The following is a 19,256-nucleotide window of genomic DNA, read 5'->3' as shown; positions in this document are numbered from 1 at the left end:
CAGGAAATATAAAAATATATTTGACAGAAAACATACAAAATGTCATTCAAGTCAAACCAAAGAGAAAACAGTCAGTGGTCATTGTAAAACAGGAACAAAATCACATACAGGTCTTTGAGAGAGCTGGCTTATGTTACACTTTCAATCCTAAGGAAATGGCTAATAATATTCATCAATGTACATGTGATTGTATTATTTATATTGCATTTATATTTAATAAGATTAAGACATAAAGCAAAGCAGCTCATACTGTATTGTATTTATTTTATCTCAATAAAAAAAACATCAAACCTTTAAATAAATAATTTCTTTGCGCTCATAAGGATCTCTTTTGATTAAATATGGATGGACTGTGGCACCTAATTCCAAGATGAAAAAAAAAATGAACGCCTGCACACTTACTTCATGCCACGCAAGCTCACTCAAGACAATGTTTCGAGATCCAGGTGGGATCCGGAGATCTGAGAGGGGTCGAAACGTTGTCTTGAATGAACTTGTGTGGCATAGACTAAGTGTGTAGGCGTTACCTTTTTTTCTTCATGCAAGTTTTTTGAGAGCTTTGCACCTGCACGATGTGCGTACAACTATCCCTTTTTCAACTTAATTCCAAGATCCGATGATTTCATTCATTTATTCCTCTGTCCCCCAGCATCACCGTTTCGCCGGATTCCACATTGGAGAGAACCTGCTCTAGGATTTCATCGATAACGTTACACTCATAATTCACTTGGTCCAGGTCCAGAGCAGGCAAGTAGGTGATGAGAAGGCGGCCGACGTTGTGCCTCAGCTCGATCAAACTGAGGGGAGAAACAGAGCGTATAGTGGATAAAATTTGGACAGCACTACTACAACTACTTGTGGCAATTAAGTTACTAAAAAAAAAAGTAAGAGTCAGAGTACTGTCCTGATTTTGACTGCACTGATATCCAATTTGAGGAGTCTCCCAGTCTCAAAAAGTCTAACTGTGAGTGTGACTGATTTTTCATGGACAAAATTTCAAAACTTTTCCAGGAGCCATAATAATCCTTTTTTTGCCCAGCATTTTCAAACATATCGGATTCAAACATAATTTCATGTAGCTGGCATACATGAAGGAAGAGATGGGATGCAGGGAGAAAATAATACAAATCTGCATGATGGTAAACAAGACGTCATACATCAACGAACATCAGAGCTACGTTACATTGGCAGCTTCAGAAAATACATTTTTCCATTCTGTTACTCTATATGGAAGATAATCCAGGGAATATTACTGTAACAATTTCACTGCACCAAACTAAAATTCCATGACTTTTCCAAAACCTTCAGTAATTCTTAATCCTTTAAAACCTGGACTGAGATTGATTTTCTTGTGCTGCGTTCAGTAACCTTTCAGAGGTGTTTCCAAGGAAAAACGTGGCAAGATATGTCCTGCAAATTGTAAGAATTTAATAGATTTAGGAAATTTTATTTAAAAAAAAAAAAAGCTAAGGAAAATTGTTTAGAAAACATTAAAATGATCATAATTATATATCTAAAACTATGTTACAGAATTATTACTTCAAGCTTCAAGCTTTTTTTAAGGTAATTTTTCTTGTTATTGTTTTTACTTCCCTTTTTTTTGGCTTATATCAATTAATTTTCTCATACATTTTAAATTGTTGCAAATTTTTGGGTAATGTCTTTTACCAAGCTGCTCATTGCCTTCTTCCCATTTATGAAAGCAAATAAATCAGCTTGCTCGGGTTTCAGATGGTTCAAAATTCAATGACTTTTCTAAAACTTTTAACTATTTTTTCTTATCCCATTACTTTTCCAGGCCTGAAAAACGTGACTGTGAAATTCTGTGTTTTTTCCAGCTTTTTCATGACTGTGGGAACCATAGATAATTTATGCAACAAGAAAGGGATCCAACCTTCTGGATGTATCCGAGTTTGAATCTGTGCCAGAGTTCCCTGTCGCTGCGGCCTCCTCTGGATCTGTTTGTGCAGTGGAATCGGTCGCTGGTTGTGGAGTTGTGCTTCGCTCTTGTGTGTTTTCCCTCTGCTGCTCCAGGCTCAGCCTGAGCTCCTCACACTGGAATGCCAGATTCGCCCTTTCCTCCTCCACACTGTCCAACTGGTGGCGGAGCGTACAGTGAACCCCAGGAGGAAAGAAAATGGATAAAGGAGGGAGGGTAAGCAGGTCAACAGCCATAAAAAAAAGGTGCAATCCTAAATTAAAATAATCACAGGCTAACAAATAGTGTAGTGTTGATCTGTGCCATAGACACTCTTGTTGCCCAAAAACTATCAAAACACATCAGTGTGCCACTTCGTTGAAATGGGCGACATCTTCTTTCACACAGTAAACATAAGCGAAGGAGTTTATTTTGAGTCAGTCCCACATACACCATCCTCCAACCGTAAAAACTTAATCGAGCTGCAGCTGAAATTTTTTTATAAGAAATGCATACTCTACTCCTGTTTGACTTTAAAAAAAACGTCAGTGCTCAGTTGTTTAAGGACACAATTCCAGGAAAAATTAGTAAGCCCTTTTAAAAATGGAAAGTATATACCTGTGACCTATTTCCAGAATTTACATATTAAGTAAGAAAACTGGGTTACCGGGTTAGTTGGAAAGTAGTAGAGATTGTTGGTTTTGGTTTATTTTGGGATTTGGTGACAATATAGCCCCTTCCCCACTGGACAAAAACCCCACTAACATCTAGCTTTTGTCTTTAGTTGGAAAGGTTTAGAGTTGCAGCGATTAATCACTGGCATTTATCAGCTCTCAGCGGTGAGGAAAACACGACACCAAGGATAGACACGCCAACTTTTGCCTCTTTCCGGCACGATGCGATGGTGCAGCGAAACAACTCCTGTCCGTCTCTGTCTGTAACATCGTTTCAAATTAGTTGGCACTGAGTTTAAGAGAGAGATTGAATAAATAACATATAAAAAAATAAGTAACCAATGTAACAGTTTCACAAGCCTCCACACTTTCTTCTGTTTATTGATCCTGTTTTTGGTCATGATATTGAACTTGACACAGCACAGAAAAAAAAAGGCAAACTTGTCAAATGCAGAGCTGTGTAAATGTCTCTGGTCTACTGCGAATCCATGCTAATTTTGGTGGAATCGGTGCAAGTTAAATAAAAAATATCACCAGTATTGTACTTTAAGCTCTGCACACAGCTGGAACACTGACCTGTGAGCGCAGTTCATCCCTCTCCTGGTTCCTCTGATCAAGCTCCCGCATGAGACGGTCAACATGCAGTGCAATCTCATCACTGTTCTTTTCCTCACTTTGTGCAGTACTGGGTTTGGTCTCAGCAGCTGCCAGTAAATTCTCTTTGTCTTTAATCAGTTCATCGACTTTCTGTTTGGCCTTCTCAAACAGACTTTTGTAGTCCTTCCCGCCCTCTGTGTCATCTGTCTGGCTGGCCTGGTGTGAGCACTCCTTCTTTACATTGACCTGAGACAGCTCCTGCAGTTTACTCTGCATCTCCCGCAGCTGGCGGGTGAGAGTCTGGACCTGCTCTTTGAAGGAGTCTCTCTCCTCAGCTGCAGCCTGCATGAGTGCTAGGAGGCGGTCTTGCTGTTCCTGTGCCTCGGTCAGACTGGGGAAGTGAGGCGGAGAGTCGCCAGCGTTTGCACCGGAAGGTCCAGCATCTTCGTCATTATCCTGATGATCTGTCACCCCATTCTGCAACGTTCCACGTTTCTCACTGCTAACGTATCTACTGCTCTCTTCCTTAATTACTCTTTGCTCATTGTCGTCGACGGCGACATCTGAACGCTGTACTGTGGCACTCTCCTTTGATGTACTCTGCTTTGCTCTCTCCTCCCCTTCAGTTTGATTTTGGTCCTCTGTTTCCTTCTTCACTTTGGGTACCTCTGTCTGTGTCGTGATGCTGGCCACTTCTGGAGGGGGTACCGGGGAGGGACTGGTTCCTGCGGCTGTTGACCCTGCAGCTGCCGACCCCGCAGAGCCCGCTCCTGCAACGTGAGTGTCCGAGGCGTCATCCACGGCAGCATCATCTGTGCACTCCAACAGCATGCCGACATTTGTATCATTTTGTTCTGTTTTCACTTTAGTCAGATCAAAGCCTGGCTTTTTTGGCTTGGGGGTACTGGCGGTCTCCAAGATGACAATGTCATCATCTGTATCGTCATCATTATCAATATCTATGAGCACTGATGGGGAGCTCGGTGTGCTCACTGATGCATCCGAGTTTCCCCGTAGGAAGCCGTTCACTTTAGGTCTTTTGGGTGTTATTTGTGGAGAAATAGGCTGTGTTCTTTTCCCCCTGCAGTGCACATAAAGCATAATTAATGTGCCTCTTAAACAACATCAGATGGATGTATTTTAAGCTTACTAATGATGCAATAGCACACCTCATGGGGCCGGCTGATAGCGAGCACACACTGGTAATAACTGGAAGACCACTGTTACTGGAGGGGCTGCAAGCTAAACGGAAAGAAAACAGACATTTTTCATATGTCAAACTTTTTTTCCATTTATATACACACACACACACACACACACACACACACACACACACACACTTTCTTCTCTCTCACAGATATGCACACAAAGGGTGATTTTTTTTTGTACCAGCTTGTGAAATGGTGGAGGACCTCAGTGGAGAGGATTCAGCTCTAACAGCTCCCCCACGTGGTGACAGAGTATGAAACCTGCTCCTTGGGGTAGTGGGGGTGGAGGGGGACTGGACAATCTGTCAACAACAACAACAACAACAACAAAAGAAAACATATGAATGTCTTTTTGTAATTACTGATATTCTTAAACCATGTCTACCTTTTGAAATGTATCTAGTAGACCTTCATTATATAAGTAAATGGAATCAACTTTAGTTATCGCTCCCAACCTGCTGCTGTCTCTGAGCCTCTTTCTGCCTGGCGAGATTAGCCAAACGCTCAATTTCCTGCTGCTTTCGATCCTCCTCAGCCTGGAAAAAACAATCCCCAAAAGTGCTATTAATCACAGGTGGGACCAAGTCATTGTTGTTCCTGCCAGAAGTACGTCTCAAGCCATCGCAGACAAGTGCCAAATCAAAAACTTTCGAGTTCTAAACAATTTATTGCGCTCTTCACTGAAAGTGATACCATTTAACAGCAGAGTAATAATAAAATAAATCAGAAACATCCTGATTTTTTTTTGTTGAAACAAGTGTGACTCAACTGAATGATACAAAAAATTGTGCTGACGCTGCACTTTTAATGGCATATAGCAGTGGTTCTCAACCTTTTTTTATGTGTCAAGGATCCCACACACTTTAGGTTTAAGACCGCCATTTAACAAGATATCCTTCAGAAACCTCCATCTGAAACGATTTTGGTTGTTGTTTAAGGTTACAATTATATAGTCGTGGCCTACAGTAGAGGGGATAACGGTGGAGGAAGTGAAACCATGATCAGAATAGTCACTCTTACGACACACTAATATGGGTTCACTTCTATAGTGAATTAAACAGTGAAAATTGACTATTCCTTATTTTTGGGGCTCCTGGATCGCCCTCAAGGACCCCTGGTTGACAGCTGCTGGGATTTAGCACTATTAAACAGAACTACAATGGCATAGGTTTTGATTGTCTCTGTCCTGTCTTGTTGTATTTAACTCATCTTGTTCAGGAAAACAATTTCCAGAACTTTCGCTTCCTAAATTTGCTATTAAGTATTTTAAAGTCAAAAGGTTCACATGCAAGAGAAGCCACAAGTCATTGGTTTTCCAGAGTTGCAGCTCTTCAAAAACATTTTTTTATTCATTTTGTCTTAAGTCATCAAATGTTTGACATTGACTCAAATCCACACCTCTGCTATTATTACGTGTCAATCTTTACAGAATCAGACACCAATATGTTCACAAAAATGAAACTATTAAATCTAAACTCTGCACAAGTTCCACGTGGAGGGAGAAGCAGAAAAAATTGCAGATGATTTACAGCATACGATGTGTCCTTACCTTTTGCCTTTCTCTCTCTAGTTTCATTTTATCTTTTTTCTCTCTGAAAAAAAAATCAGTTATTGATGAGATTTTGGCAGCTTAATGAAAAGATGTGCAATTCTTATTGTCTAAATATTAAGCTATATTTTTTGGGCAAAAGTTGTGTCTGTGTTTTTAACTGAACTGGGACTCACTGTTGTTTATAGGTCTTGCGGTATGACGGTTGATCATCATCAGAGTCCACAGGCTCCTCTTCTACCTGGCAGCTCCTGGGAGGGCAATTTAAAAAGAGACTGAAATAATCCACTGACTCTGTACTTCAAGCTCTGTATACAGCTGGAACACTGTAGAACATTTTCTACCAAAAGCCATGATATCATAAATCCGTCCCTTTGGGCTGCTTTCAGTTATCAAAAAACAGTAAAATGTGGCAAAACTTGTGTGAGCATTTCTGTTGAAGACTGTGTAGAACTAACTGCTGTGAAGCCCTGCAGAGGTTATCTGTCTGTTCTCAAGGCCTTACCCAAGATACCTTTCAGATGACCTTAAATCCCGCACTCACTTAAGCAAAGAGCAGATACTCAGTAGCTTGACCTATCCTTAAATGTACACTGTATGTACTTAGGCTCAAATATCTAGTTACAAATCATGAGGTGATTTTAAAAAAAAATAAAGTTTTATTTTCATTTTGTTATCATTTTATGGTTTTAGCAAACACTTTTTTTGTTTTTCGTTGAATCTGCAGAGTGACAATCTGTAGGTCAAGTTCTCAACTGTTGGACTCACATGTATGTGTAATACTTTTTATTCAAGGAGAGATATATCTGTTTATGTTTACTGGTTTTTGGTGACAATCTGAAAACGTATTTTAACATTTTTAATGTTTGTGAAAACCTCTAACACTTTGTGTGTTTTGATGGGTTTTTTTAAAAAAAAAAATGCCATTTTTATTTTTAGATGATGATTACAGAATAATCAATAATAACAAATTTAATTGTAGATACAGAAATACTTGAAGAGTGAAGTTTTGCCTTTTAACAAACACAGATTTGTGAAGAAAAAAACGAGATTCCCCCTCATTTCTAACTGGTTTACTTTTTAATGTCAAATTATGTTAATTGCAAAAGGTTTTTCGATTATTTTCTAGTTACCTGTACTGAGGATCAGGGTTCATACAGCAGAACCATTTATCTGGCAGCTTGCTGCAGTCGATCCCATCAGGGAGTTTGCGCCAGCGCAAACAATCATCACACTGCACCCAGTTCTGATCTGGTCGCTTCCTGAGGAGAGACAAAGACAAGAATCAGAGCATGTTGGGAGTGAATGTGGTGGTTCAGCAAATATCTGTGTAGAATACATGACATCAGTCGATGCAAAATGTACTAACATGGTATCTTCTACTGGTGTGGTGCTGGTCGGATCATCTTTTTTTCTGCTGAAGCGGATTTCATTCCAGTACTCTTCAAGTTTGATCCCCAGACTGTTTATAGTTTTCCTGTAACAAGAAATTATGAACTTCAGACCTCTGTATTTTTTGCTAAATACAGTAATATGATTAAAACTACGTAAATATTTTTGTGTGAGTTAAAAAAAAAATTGTTCCAGTGTTGAGCAAAAGTGCTACAATCAGCGGCCACAATACAAATTTGCACTGTGCATATAAATTCATTTAAAGCACTGTTTTTGCCACTGACAGGCTTAGATTGTTATTAAAAGTCTCTGACAACATTACCAAAAGGGTCCCCTACAGAAAAATGAAAACAAAAAAAGTTATCTTTTGCTCAATCAAGTCTTTTTGAAGTTGAGTCTCCCTAAAGGAGAAGTCTTGTTCTGAATGATTCTTCGCAATGTTGTTGACATTTAAAATAACAATCTGACTCTGTTCGTGGCAAAAACAAGCACTTCTAGTGGCCTTACATTGACAGTGCATAATTGCCTTGAGTGGTTACATTGCAGCCTGTTTCAGCGCTGCCATCTGCAGTTCCAACAACTCCCATCACCATTAGTCACTTAAGACACAAAACATAGTAAAATAGGGTCTACGTTGAAAATATAAACAAGTTTCTAAGTAAATTGACCAACGTGATCAAAACTGCATGAGGCATTGGTGCTGTTACCTGTACTTATCTGTCTCATTAAAACTCTGTTTGTTGTGAGTCGGATCCAGAAAGTCACACTCGATGACCCCAATGACCCCAACACCTTTGTTGTTGGCCTGCAAAAGGCAACGGTTTAGAAACATGAACACTTGATGATGACATTAAGAAATTTTTATGTGTAATAAACAAACACACTCGCCAAAACACCACAAACTCACCTTGAGCTGGCAGCCCACACGTTCATAGGCCTTGATGAGACGATTCTTGTGATACATCATTATACCATACTGGTCTTTACTTTTGGTGTTATAACCAAAAGTGATAGGAATGCGGTTGGGCTAAAATAACATTTAAGGAAAACTCAAGAGAAGAGGTATACATACTTTTTGAAATGAATTCATTTATCAATACAAACCAAAGAGGAAAAAAGGATTTAAAAAATGAACTTGTGTTGAAAGGATACCAGGAAATTGGGCCTGTAGTGGTCCTTTCTGACCGAGGCCAAACTCTTAGCGATTAGCTGAGATTTCACCTTTTGACCTCGTATGATTATCTGCATCCGAGGCTTCAGGTAGAGAATACTGCAATACGCCTACAACCATTAAAAACACAAGTTTGAATGATTTACAAGAGTGATCTCAATCAGAGTCAATATAAGAAGTTTCATTGTTCTATGGATTCTTTTGCTTGAACACAAACGCAAAGTGCCTACAATTGCACGGACTTCACTAAAAACAGGTGATTCAGCTTCACTAATAAAACTAAATGAAAAAAGAAACCTACAAAATACCTTTGATTAGCCTATAATTTAGTTATACAGAACTCTGCCGGTCATGATCTGAGATACAGAAACAGGGAACAATCAGCATGGAGTAATAATTGTGCCTCATATGGTTTTTAGCAAAACAGTTAAATTACAACTTGAAAAATCCAAAATCTATGAATGTGCAAATACTGTTTAAAAAAAGAGTTAGATGTCTCCTATTTCACTAAAAAGTCACTTATTAGAGTTTGTGACCTGCATGCTTCAAGTTTTGACGTTTGTCATGATTATGATTGGGCTTGACTTTTGATGCTTGCATCCATAACTTAATAGAATTTGTGACTGTGTGCATAATTCTTAAAAAAATATTTTATATTATATAAAATAATATAATATACATTATGAACTGTCTGAAGACATGCACATCACTGCTCCTTACCCGCAGGGAGTAAGAACTCTCAGGAATGTTGACATAATCCTGTCTGGTTGTTGAGAGGTGTCACTCATCGTCTCATAGACATCGGCTGGAATTCGGATGTCGTAACGGTCCTTCATAAAGTCAAACTCTTTCCCTGTAGATGTGCTGTTGAAAACATAAACATGTTGTATAGGGAAATGTTTTTGCTTTACGTGGTATCCCTGAGACTAACATGGGCGAATCTTGATTTGAATCATTAGGAAATAAACACATGGAATCAAACATGTGATTGGCTGTAACAAACAGCCAATCACACACATCACTATAGTGTTACTGGGTATTGATAATGAGGGTTAACAACCCTCCAGCTGTTTGCTGGGTTTTTAAAGCCAAAAGGGACAAACAGTTGCTCAACAAAAAAAAAACTTACATTAAGATACAAACATGTAGCTGTTTACTATTTATTACCTCTTTTGTTTTTGTCAGATTGCTGTAGAAAAGATATGATTTGTGGTGAAAATGGGATGGTTAGCAGTTTTGTTATGATCTGATCATTGGACAAATATGGGGCACTTTAAGGTGCAAGACAGACCTGCGGAGATTCCAGATGATGATCCGTGTGCCAGTATTCCCTGTAGAGCTGGAAGTGAGGATATTGACCTCACGGAGCAGCCGTTCCTGTGTCTTAAAAGGAGAATAGCGGAGGATGTCCTGTAGACTGGCTTTGTGCTCCTCTCTTACACTTAGTAAAGCCAAGGTTAAGGAAAACTTATCATGAAAATTTAGGACAAACAGAAATATGAGTGTCTGGTAGTGATGTGCTAGTCAGGGTTTTCTAATACCTGTACCCACCTGACCTGAAACAAGAGCCAATCCACACCACCCAACCAGCAAAGATCAAGAGGATATTTACATTTCCTGTGTTAACACAGCAGATAAAGGATATATTTGTTTGTTTCATTCTGTTCAAAGCAGACGATTGGTACACTTATTTGGTTAGCACCAATCTTTTCCAGGTAGGTCTGAGAGAGCATTCCAACACATGACGCTTTTTTTGACCTGGAAAACACGATGGCGTCTTTGCCGAGACGCATGGATCCGGACTTGAAGCCGTTGCCATACATACCAATTGGCTTGACACCCTTTATAGGAATCTTATCGCTGTAGCCAAAGCTAGAGGGGAAAATGCACATAGTCTACAGTGAGTGTATGAATCACATCATTGTTTATACGTAAATGTGACATCATGTACAACATGTGTTTTGAGATGTTTCATGATGTGTTCACACTGAACAATAAGCAAGAGCATATATTACACACAAAGTCAATGTAAAGACACATATAGACGTGAATGATGCAAACAAGTGAAATCTGCTCGATTAATGTGAGTTGAAATTATTCAACTTGCGCGAGAAAATCGAAAAACACTTTGTCGTGACTTGTGAAAGCCTGCAAGTGTTGGGATCTATGGGAGATTATCTGGCTTCTTCAGTTAGTTAGCAAAGCTGTTAGGGGCGAATATTTGCCAGCTCCAGCAGCTGCATTTGCATGAGTAACGTCAAGTGGAAATGTGCTTTGTGTTCAGGGTGAACAAGTATTAGGAAGTAGTCATTATGATATATGCCACTATATGTGTGGCATTAGAATTTTTTTAATACCCCCCCCCCCAAAAAAAAACAAAAACACAATTAGCAGTGTCGTACCTGAGCATCTTATGCATTGTGTCATTGTCCAGTCCATTTCCATTATCCATAAAGCTGAGGCATTCTTGTCCTTCGACCACAGTGTTATCGATCCAGAACTGTTTGGCATTGACATCTGGATCATAGGCATTGTCTGTGAAAAGAAAACATTTTTAGAGGCACCTAACAAAATCTCAGTTTCCAGCATTTAAAGTACTCACATTGCAGGGATGCTGAAGTTTTTGAAGGACCAGTTATGGGCTAAATGTGATGAATGTGACAAGGGTACATGGGGGGTTATGTTATGTTCAAAGAGCTGTTATGCTCTTTGAACATAACAGCTTCCTCATTCTCCACCTGAGCACATCCTTATTTAAAAAGCTTTCACATACCAGCGGGAGACGTTGCTTAAACATACATTAATAACTGATAAGACTATAACAAATGAGCAACATTTAGGGCAGCCTTTTTGCTTTGGATTTAGTTCTGATTGGATTTAAATTTGAAATATGCAGTTTTCTACATGTGTTATGTTATGTGTATTGTAAAGCAATGTGGCTTTTGCAAGTGGTACATCATTAATAAAAATGAATCATTAATGGAGAGGTGTCGACCCCAACCGTCTGAAAAACAGGCGAACATATACGCATTTTTTGGATGCACACAACATGAAACTAGCAAGATGGCAAGTATGCTGATGTTAGCCCTGCTGCTCCCAAGCCCTGAACAGAGCACTGAACTAAAAAAGCTTTATCATCTTTGTCTCTGTCGCCATCCAGACTCGGTGCATTGATCACTCACAGGGCACAAGTTCATCGCAAGTTTTACTCAACACTACACTAGAAATAAGAACGCACTTTGTCATTCTAATACACAAAGGAATGAAGACTGTTGCAGAGTATCGTTGAATACAAAGGTTGGCTGCCAGTTACTATAATTGGTGAATGGTGTTATGGATTTCTGAAAAGGAGATATGTAAAACTTAAATACATTTTATTTTGGTGGAAATCTGTCCTGATGATGGAAACATTAATCCAAATTGCATTTTGGTGCACAAAGTAAACAATGCTAGATTAATAAAAAAAAAAATTAAAAATGGGACATACAGTACTCAATAGGATCATCATTATGTCATCAAAAAAGCTCAGACATGCAAGTAATCTGGGGATATCACTAGCACACAGAAACTTATGTAAGACAGCCTGTTTGATTTGCAAATACAATCATGTGATGATGACTCACCTATGAGCTCAGCTATGGCGCTGAAGGGCCAGGTGTGACTGGTGGAATTTGTATGGAGGAACTTGGGACAAAGCTGCAAGTGAACCAAATTACACAATGGTCACATCAATGTGGTCTTATTGAATATTTTTGTTGTTATAATAATAATAATAATAATGATAATGATAATGATAATAATGATAATAATAATAATAATAATAATAATAATAATAATAATAATGCTTTGCCTTAATAATAAACTTTATTTATATAGCAGTTTTCTTAGCAAGGTTACAAACAAGCAACAAATTAAAAACAAGGCAGCAAAAAGTAGCGAGTCTGATCTCAACAGGCAATGATTCACACAGTTTGGGAGCTCTAATTAATGCAGTCAACCGAATAAACTCAGAAATGATTTTACGGATCATATTAGGCACTCATTTTGTTCTGATGAATAGCACAAATACTGAATGTTGCCGACCAGCAGCCCCCGCCATATTAAAAGTTTATGCTGTTGTTAAAACCTGGGGCAATTATGTTCAGGGCTCGGGCTAAAATGATGAGTGTGTTACACACAGGTTTCATGATTTGCAATTAAAAAAAGATATGGCATAAGATATGTGCTTGTATGCAAATAAGATATTTTTTAACTGTTTCAAACAAGAAACACTTTTGTTGTGAAGTGACACTGCTAAACACTGTAGCTTTGTACCAGGATAAGTGCTTAATGATAATGAATGAATGAATGAATGGATGTTTCAGCTTTTCTTAAACAGAGAATGAATTTTCTAAAATGTTTATGATTAATTAGAAAAATCTGCTATTTCTGTGTTTCTTATTCATTGTTGTGATTTCAAATGAAAAAAAAATCTTTTTCATAGCCCGACTCGTGTTTGCGCGGGTCCAGACATTTCAATATGCGCCTCCACTGAGTTTCAGTTCACTGAAACTGAAACTGAAACTGGAAATGCAGCGAAACAAATTGACAATTCTTTACCTTTTGTTATTTATTTTCAAATGTTTTTTCGTAACATTTCCATTTTCGTAACATTTTTCCATTTATTTTGCTAATTTTTCAGGCCATGTCTCGTGAAGATGCTCACTTTACTTTCTCGCCGTGTTCTCGAAAGAAATCACACCAATATTTGCTGAGGTTTTAAATGGTAAACACTGGTGCAGAGGGAGATGGGAAATGTAGGAAGAGGGAAAATGAGAGGGGTCATGCAAATAAAGATTCACAGTCAGATATACCAGCCCATGTCTTACGTGGTCTACACAGACAGTGTATATTTTGTTTTTTACACGGAATATTAAAAGCAGCCTGTTTAAATGATGGCCCATATTTTCAGTTGGTGTTGACGTTTGTGGATGAATGAATAGTAAAGGTTAACACCATCATTTATTGTATACTAACTTATTACCTGTTTGATTACGTTTAAGTGGAATGACAGAAGATGTATAAGTAGTTAACTAGTGAACCAAAAGTTTACCTTAACCTCATTAAAATCTCATAACTTGAGGTGAACTTGGTGTGAAAGCAGCGTTACTACGAGCAATAAAAAGACACCAACGGGTATTACTAACGTTTACTTCCTAGCCGTTTCAGATAAATGTGACCACATAGCTCCGAAGAGTCCGTATATATATGACACGGCATTAGAAACAGTGCATTATTCGCTGTTTCACAGTTGAAGTCATAATATTAGAGCTAAAATTAAAAATAAATGGTATTATTGCTCTCACCGTACTCAGAGGGACGCCGCGGTCCGTTTGCGCCGCCATCTTTCCGTAAATACGGATGGCGGTGGGAGGAGCCGGATATGACGCCACTGCTCATTTGTTTGTTTGTTCGGGACAGAGCCCTTTAAATTTACTCTAGTGCACTACTTCAGGGAGATTATTACAAAGTCAACATCATATTTAATTTTTTGATTATTTCAGCTACATTTTTCGTTCATAAAATAAACACAAAATTAAAAGAATTGCCCTCATACACAACACAAAAGAATCAGATCTACATAAATATCTTAAAACAAAATCTAACTTAAAAATATTCAATAAAAATTACCAAAACTTTTAATTTTTGCAAATCATACAGCTTTATTATATAACTTATCAAGTAAACTCGTCTGTGTGTTCATACTTGTCTATTTTATTTTACTTTATTTCATTATTATATACTGACTGTACTGTAAAAAGTACATTCAGTGGTTATATAAAAAAAAGTCTGAGCTTCTTTAACTTACTGTTGGATATGTATATATATATATATGTATATATATATGTGTGTGTGTGTGTGTGTCTTGTGTGTGTGTGTGTGTGTGTGTGTGTGTGTGTGTCTGTGTGTGTGTATATATATATATATAATAAAATATGCACCAAAATTTTTTTTAAAAACTTATTTTTATCTGCTTAATTTACTTCAGTCTGTGCTCCGTTTTCCTCTAGTTATATATTACAATTGCTATTTCAATAATACAGTAGTAATACAAGGCCTATAAGAAGTGATTGTGTGCAGTGTTGAATATTGTGTGAATGATGTGCAAGGAATACAATACTTGTGTTTCATACACATGCACATGGGAAATGGTAAAATGGTAACTACATTTAGTAGTGCTATGTGCTCATGTTACTATTTGCCTCTCATTTACCTAATCACACAGACACACTCAGACTCAGCAATTTCTCTCCAACACAAATAAAAGTGAAAATACACAGTTTAAACTTAATATTTAATTCAATGAGTCTTCCTTCTGTTAATTCAGAACTTGACATGGTCCTTTGAACATCCAAAATAAATTACATAAGCATTCAGCATTGTGGAAAAACAAGACAACAGGCATTTGTAAAAACTATCAACGAACAACTACAAAGAAAGGCGGATTTCCCTTCAACACCAAAAAATGGCAAGCACATATTTTAGCGGGGTACACCCAATAACATTTCAAAGGGTTTACCTGGTGTACACATAATCACATTCAGTAACTTACTCAGACAACTCTTAACATGAGTCCAAAAGTTTGTGAGGTCCCATAATGATGTTTTCGATAACAACAAAAGAGAAGAGTACCAACAGCATCCATATACTGGAGTCTTTACATTCACAGAGTCAGACAGATGTAAGCACGCACCAGAACGTGTGGTTAACCAGAGGTTATGAAAAAGTCAAAAGAACATATTAACAATACTTGATAAGGTTCTTCACAGCGAATCTGTTTTTTGGTGTCAAACTAAAAAATATTACCAGAATTATTGTTATTATAAGGTGCACGCCTAATAAAAACAATAGGCTGTAATTTGAAGCTGGTTTACATAACTTCTTTTTGTGGTGACATTTTTTAGTCTAAAACCATGTAAATTAGAGAGATCAGACACTGACACAATCTCAATGTGTTCATATTTTGCAGCTGAGATGATTCTCGTCCTTGAGAGAGAAAGAAGCATTCTGCAGTATATCGTGATTCACACTTCCACCATGTTTTTTTCTTCAGATAATCATAAAGCTACATATACCCACAGCTACAACAAAGTCCCTCTGCTTTTTCAGTACAGATTCACTGTGAGAGAACCTCAGAGGTACATGTATTCATGTGGAGCTCAGACAAGTTAAAACATTTAAAAAAACAGAATTCCATTTCCTTTTTTTTCCCATTTCCAAATATAACATTATCACCACTTGTACCTGTTTTAGGTATTCCACTGGTATGGCTGCAGGTCAAAGGGCTTAAAGAGGACTTCGTTCATGAACGCTTCATGCTTGAGCTCTAACCCTCCATGGAGTCCAGGAACTCTTCTTCTGTGATGCACTCCAGCTTCTTAAGAACTGAGTCCGCGCTGGCTGCTGGGTAGTCGGCTACTGGGAAGTGGGGCATGGGCTGGCTGTAGGGGGGAGGGCTCTGGAAGGAGCAGCAAAGGGTACGAAGGAAAGGCAGCAGCTGGGTGATGGAGGACAGAGAGCGCTGAGTGAGGAGGGGGAACTCCAAATGCTCTGTGGAGGATTCCTCACTCAGCCCATTCAGTGCCTGGAATAACAAGAGTGAGATTAGTTTAGCTAGTATTTTTCAGTTTTTTATTTGACGTATAGCATATTATAACATACTTTTTTGTACATCCTTATAGTTACCTGATTTTGTGTTCTTTTTGTATTTTATATTGTTCGTTTTGATTTTGTACTTTTTATTCTATACTCTCTGTAACTTATGTGGCGCCTTTTTAATCTCAAGAGTCTTTTTCTGGATATATAAAGGTTAAATAAAATAAATAAATATATTTGTGGAAAAAACTTATGCTGAGTCCTCTATAGTCTATAAATGGAAACCTCATATTTTATTATTGCACTTATCTCACATCCAATTATCAAAAAAAGGGAGAGGCTGTGTTTAAATACTCATAAAAATGAACATGAGAAATAAGTTTGAAATTTATTTTACCCCGTATCGCAGCTGAATCCCTTCCAGTACTCTGACAACATGCGGTATGCAGTCCTGCTCGCCTTCTATCAGCGCGGTCTCTGGGCCATTGTAGCGGCTCACATCAACCTCCGGGACAAACGCCCAACGATACCTGTGCAAAGGACAGAGTGTCAACAGACAGAAAACAATACCCAGACACACTAATTCATGCAGCACCACAATGTACACAAAGACATATGTTAGCATGTCTTTCTTACATCTGAAAGAGTGGTATCCTCTCTGGTGGAAACGCCAGGGAGGTGTCCAGAAACTTGCAGGCTGACAGGTACATGTCCAACTCTGCCTGAGAGAAATTCACTGGTCCATTTTTCTCAAGGGCTCCCCGCACCACTTTAGCCAGCCTGGGTGATACACAAGATTTTTAGTGAGAGTGTCTACAGAGCGTCACTGAAATACAAATCTGTGAATAAAATACTTAACTCACTTTGAGACGTCTTTATCTGCCTGCAGAGCTTTCTCTAGACGTGCAAATATGCGAATCTGGGGGGGAAAAAAAGAAGTTACCGTAACGTTAATTAAAATAAACCCTTATTTAGTACTGTATAAAGCCAGGCTCTCGGAGAATGGGATCTCACCAGTTCTGTGACCATAATTGGCCAAAGAGATGTGAGGTGCTGGGACGAAATCCGCAACAGGAGAACACGAAACATCAGGAACATTTGGGCTAAAACACCAGGGCTAGGGTTCATCCGCAAAGCCTCAGTGAGACGCTCTGAAAGGAGAGGAAGTGAAGTTTGCGTTTCTACCACTAAGAGAAACATCATTACATAAAAATCAATACGAACGTCCAGTAACAGCAACCCACCTTGGATGAGGGGCAGATACAGATGATACTGGTCGAGTTCTCCGCTGAACATGGCGAATGCCTGGCGCTTCAGCAGCATGGGTTTTTGGTCTACGTTGGTAAACAGTTTCAGGGAGCCACTCTGCATGCCTACAGCACAAACACATACAGGTTAACAGCAGATACATGTAATCAAAATGACTGTAGTCTGACACCACAATTTCTAAGTAGGGGTCCACCGATTTTGGTTTTTCAAGGCTAATACAAATTATTAGTAGTTAATGAGACCAACTGCTGATATTTGGAAACAATATGCATTTACAATAAAAAATGAAGATCCTTCTGTTAAAATGTAGAAGTTGTAATAAAACAAACTCTAACACAAAATTGTATTTAAATGCCTTTAGCAAATTGTTAATCACAACTGAAGCGTTAAACATCATATACTGCAAGTTCCGAGCAACTTTTATTTAAATTAAGTTAAGTGAAAATTTAAATTAAAAAATAAATAAATAAAAATAAAAATAGCTCCCTATGGTTAAAGTTAAAGTTCATCCCTTGCTGACACTTTCTTTGCACTTTTAATTATCTAATTTTATCGGCAATCATTAAAATAAAATGCCGATACAGATAATCTGAAAAATGCCAAATATTGGCCCGAATAATTGGCTAGGCCGATAATCTGTCGACCCCTATTTCAAAGGTGACATTTTGTCTGTGCTGGTTTGAAAACTATTTTTATTTGGCTTCTTGTCTGAACTGTACCTGTCCATCTGTGAATACTTGGAGGTTTATCTCTTCTGTTATTTATAAAATGATATTTTTTACAACCTCCATTAGCTCTCCCCACCATTATGTACATGTTTCCTGACATCTCTTAAGCAATACTTCTTCATTATATCCATTTTATTATCTAGACGTTCAAAGTAACCAATTAACCCTATTTTTCACAGATAAGCTCTCATCTTTAGATTATTACTGTATCTTTACAGCACCACAAACATTTGTTAGAGGCTGTACTCACTCATGATGTCTTTAAACATGGTCTTCTCGTGAGTCAGCAGGTGGTCGATAATGGATTTCCAACTGTAGAGAACAAAGGGAGTCCTTAGACAATTAAATATGACAAAATATGTCTTCATAGAGATGCAGCTGGATACATTTTAATTTAATTTTAGACATGGTATGAACACTGGTGCTTTTCCAGCCAGAGCTGTGAGCTTGTCACATCTCTCACAACTTAATTGCCTCAATGCAAAGCGACAAAGATGAGAAAAAGCATCACAGAAATGTATCAAAACCCGTGATAAACCAGAACATTCTCAAACTGCTGAGTCAGAAAAGCATGCATTAGGGCTGCACAATATGCAAAAAAAATGAAATTGCAATAATTGTGGCAAATACTGCAATTGTGATAGGAGTCATATGGTAATTTTTGCACTTCATTTTCACTGAAAATAGCTAAATAAATATACTAACCTGTGAGCACAGGAGGCATCCATGGTGAAGAAGAGAGGGTCCATAAAGAGCTCAAAGACCTCTTTTCTCCAGGCCCTTTTGGTATAGGCATACCCACTTAGACTGCTCAGCAGCTGAGCACCTGCCTCAAAGCTGGGCATGTTGTAGGCACTACAGGAGAGAAAGCTCAAGTTAGAGGTAGCCTATTGAGACCAAAAAGCTGTTAGATTCAAAATAGTCCTGCAACAAAAGTTACCTGTGGTTCTTCAGGTAGGGGAAAACATAGTACATGAGCCGAGAAATGAGAGGAACGGCTTTCTCCTTCTCATCACTGCGGTAAACCATGTCCAGAAGAGGTGCCAAGACCTGCAGAGTGAGAAAATGTGTTAAACAAGACAAGCACACAAAGATTCGTCCATTTACTCTCTTTC

General features: G+C 38.2%; 2 protein-coding genes across 2 annotated transcripts in view; both read right to left on the bottom strand.

Annotated features, from left to right (window-relative positions):
* morc3a (MORC family CW-type zinc finger 3a) lies at positions 1 to 13,898 on the bottom strand. Its single transcript, XM_042495040.1, is given in 20 exon segments — positions 1 to 797; positions 1,895 to 2,097; positions 3,169 to 4,270; positions 4,359 to 4,431; positions 4,579 to 4,699; positions 4,853 to 4,933; positions 5,947 to 5,989; positions 6,123 to 6,197; positions 7,080 to 7,208; positions 7,316 to 7,423; positions 8,046 to 8,143; positions 8,246 to 8,365; positions 8,491 to 8,619; positions 9,230 to 9,267; positions 9,270 to 9,373; positions 9,801 to 9,954; positions 10,155 to 10,381; positions 10,912 to 11,044; positions 12,133 to 12,205; positions 13,855 to 13,898. Coding segments are annotated over 20 exon segments (3,225 nt in total). The 5' UTR covers positions 13,894 to 13,898; the 3' UTR covers positions 1 to 622.
* Positions 13,899 to 14,824: 926 nt separating this feature from the next.
* Positions 14,825 to 19,256, bottom strand: part of dop1b (DOP1 leucine zipper like protein B) — a 28,377-nt gene continuing 23,945 nt past the window's right edge. Inside the window, exons 30-38 of the mRNA XM_042494013.1 lie at positions 19,082 to 19,191; positions 18,847 to 18,996; positions 18,392 to 18,453; positions 17,389 to 17,517; positions 17,159 to 17,295; positions 17,008 to 17,063; positions 16,781 to 16,924; positions 16,542 to 16,674; positions 14,825 to 16,133 (exon numbers count right to left, since the gene is read on the bottom strand). Coding sequence (XP_042349947.1) covers positions 15,876 to 16,133; positions 16,542 to 16,674; positions 16,781 to 16,924; positions 17,008 to 17,063; positions 17,159 to 17,295; positions 17,389 to 17,517; positions 18,392 to 18,453; positions 18,847 to 18,996; positions 19,082 to 19,191 — 1,179 coding nt within the window. The 3' untranslated portion in view covers positions 14,825 to 15,875. The remainder of the gene's footprint in view (positions 16,134 to 16,541; positions 16,675 to 16,780; positions 16,925 to 17,007; positions 17,064 to 17,158; positions 17,296 to 17,388; positions 17,518 to 18,391; positions 18,454 to 18,846; positions 18,997 to 19,081; positions 19,192 to 19,256) is intronic.

This window comes from Plectropomus leopardus, chromosome 10 (genome assembly GCF_008729295.1).
Source record: "Plectropomus leopardus isolate mb chromosome 10, YSFRI_Pleo_2.0, whole genome shotgun sequence".
Taxonomy (NCBI): domain Eukaryota; kingdom Metazoa; phylum Chordata; class Actinopteri; order Perciformes; family Serranidae; genus Plectropomus; species Plectropomus leopardus.
The sequence above is the reverse complement of the archived record's forward strand: the minus strand, read 5'-3'. Positions and strand labels throughout refer to the sequence as shown.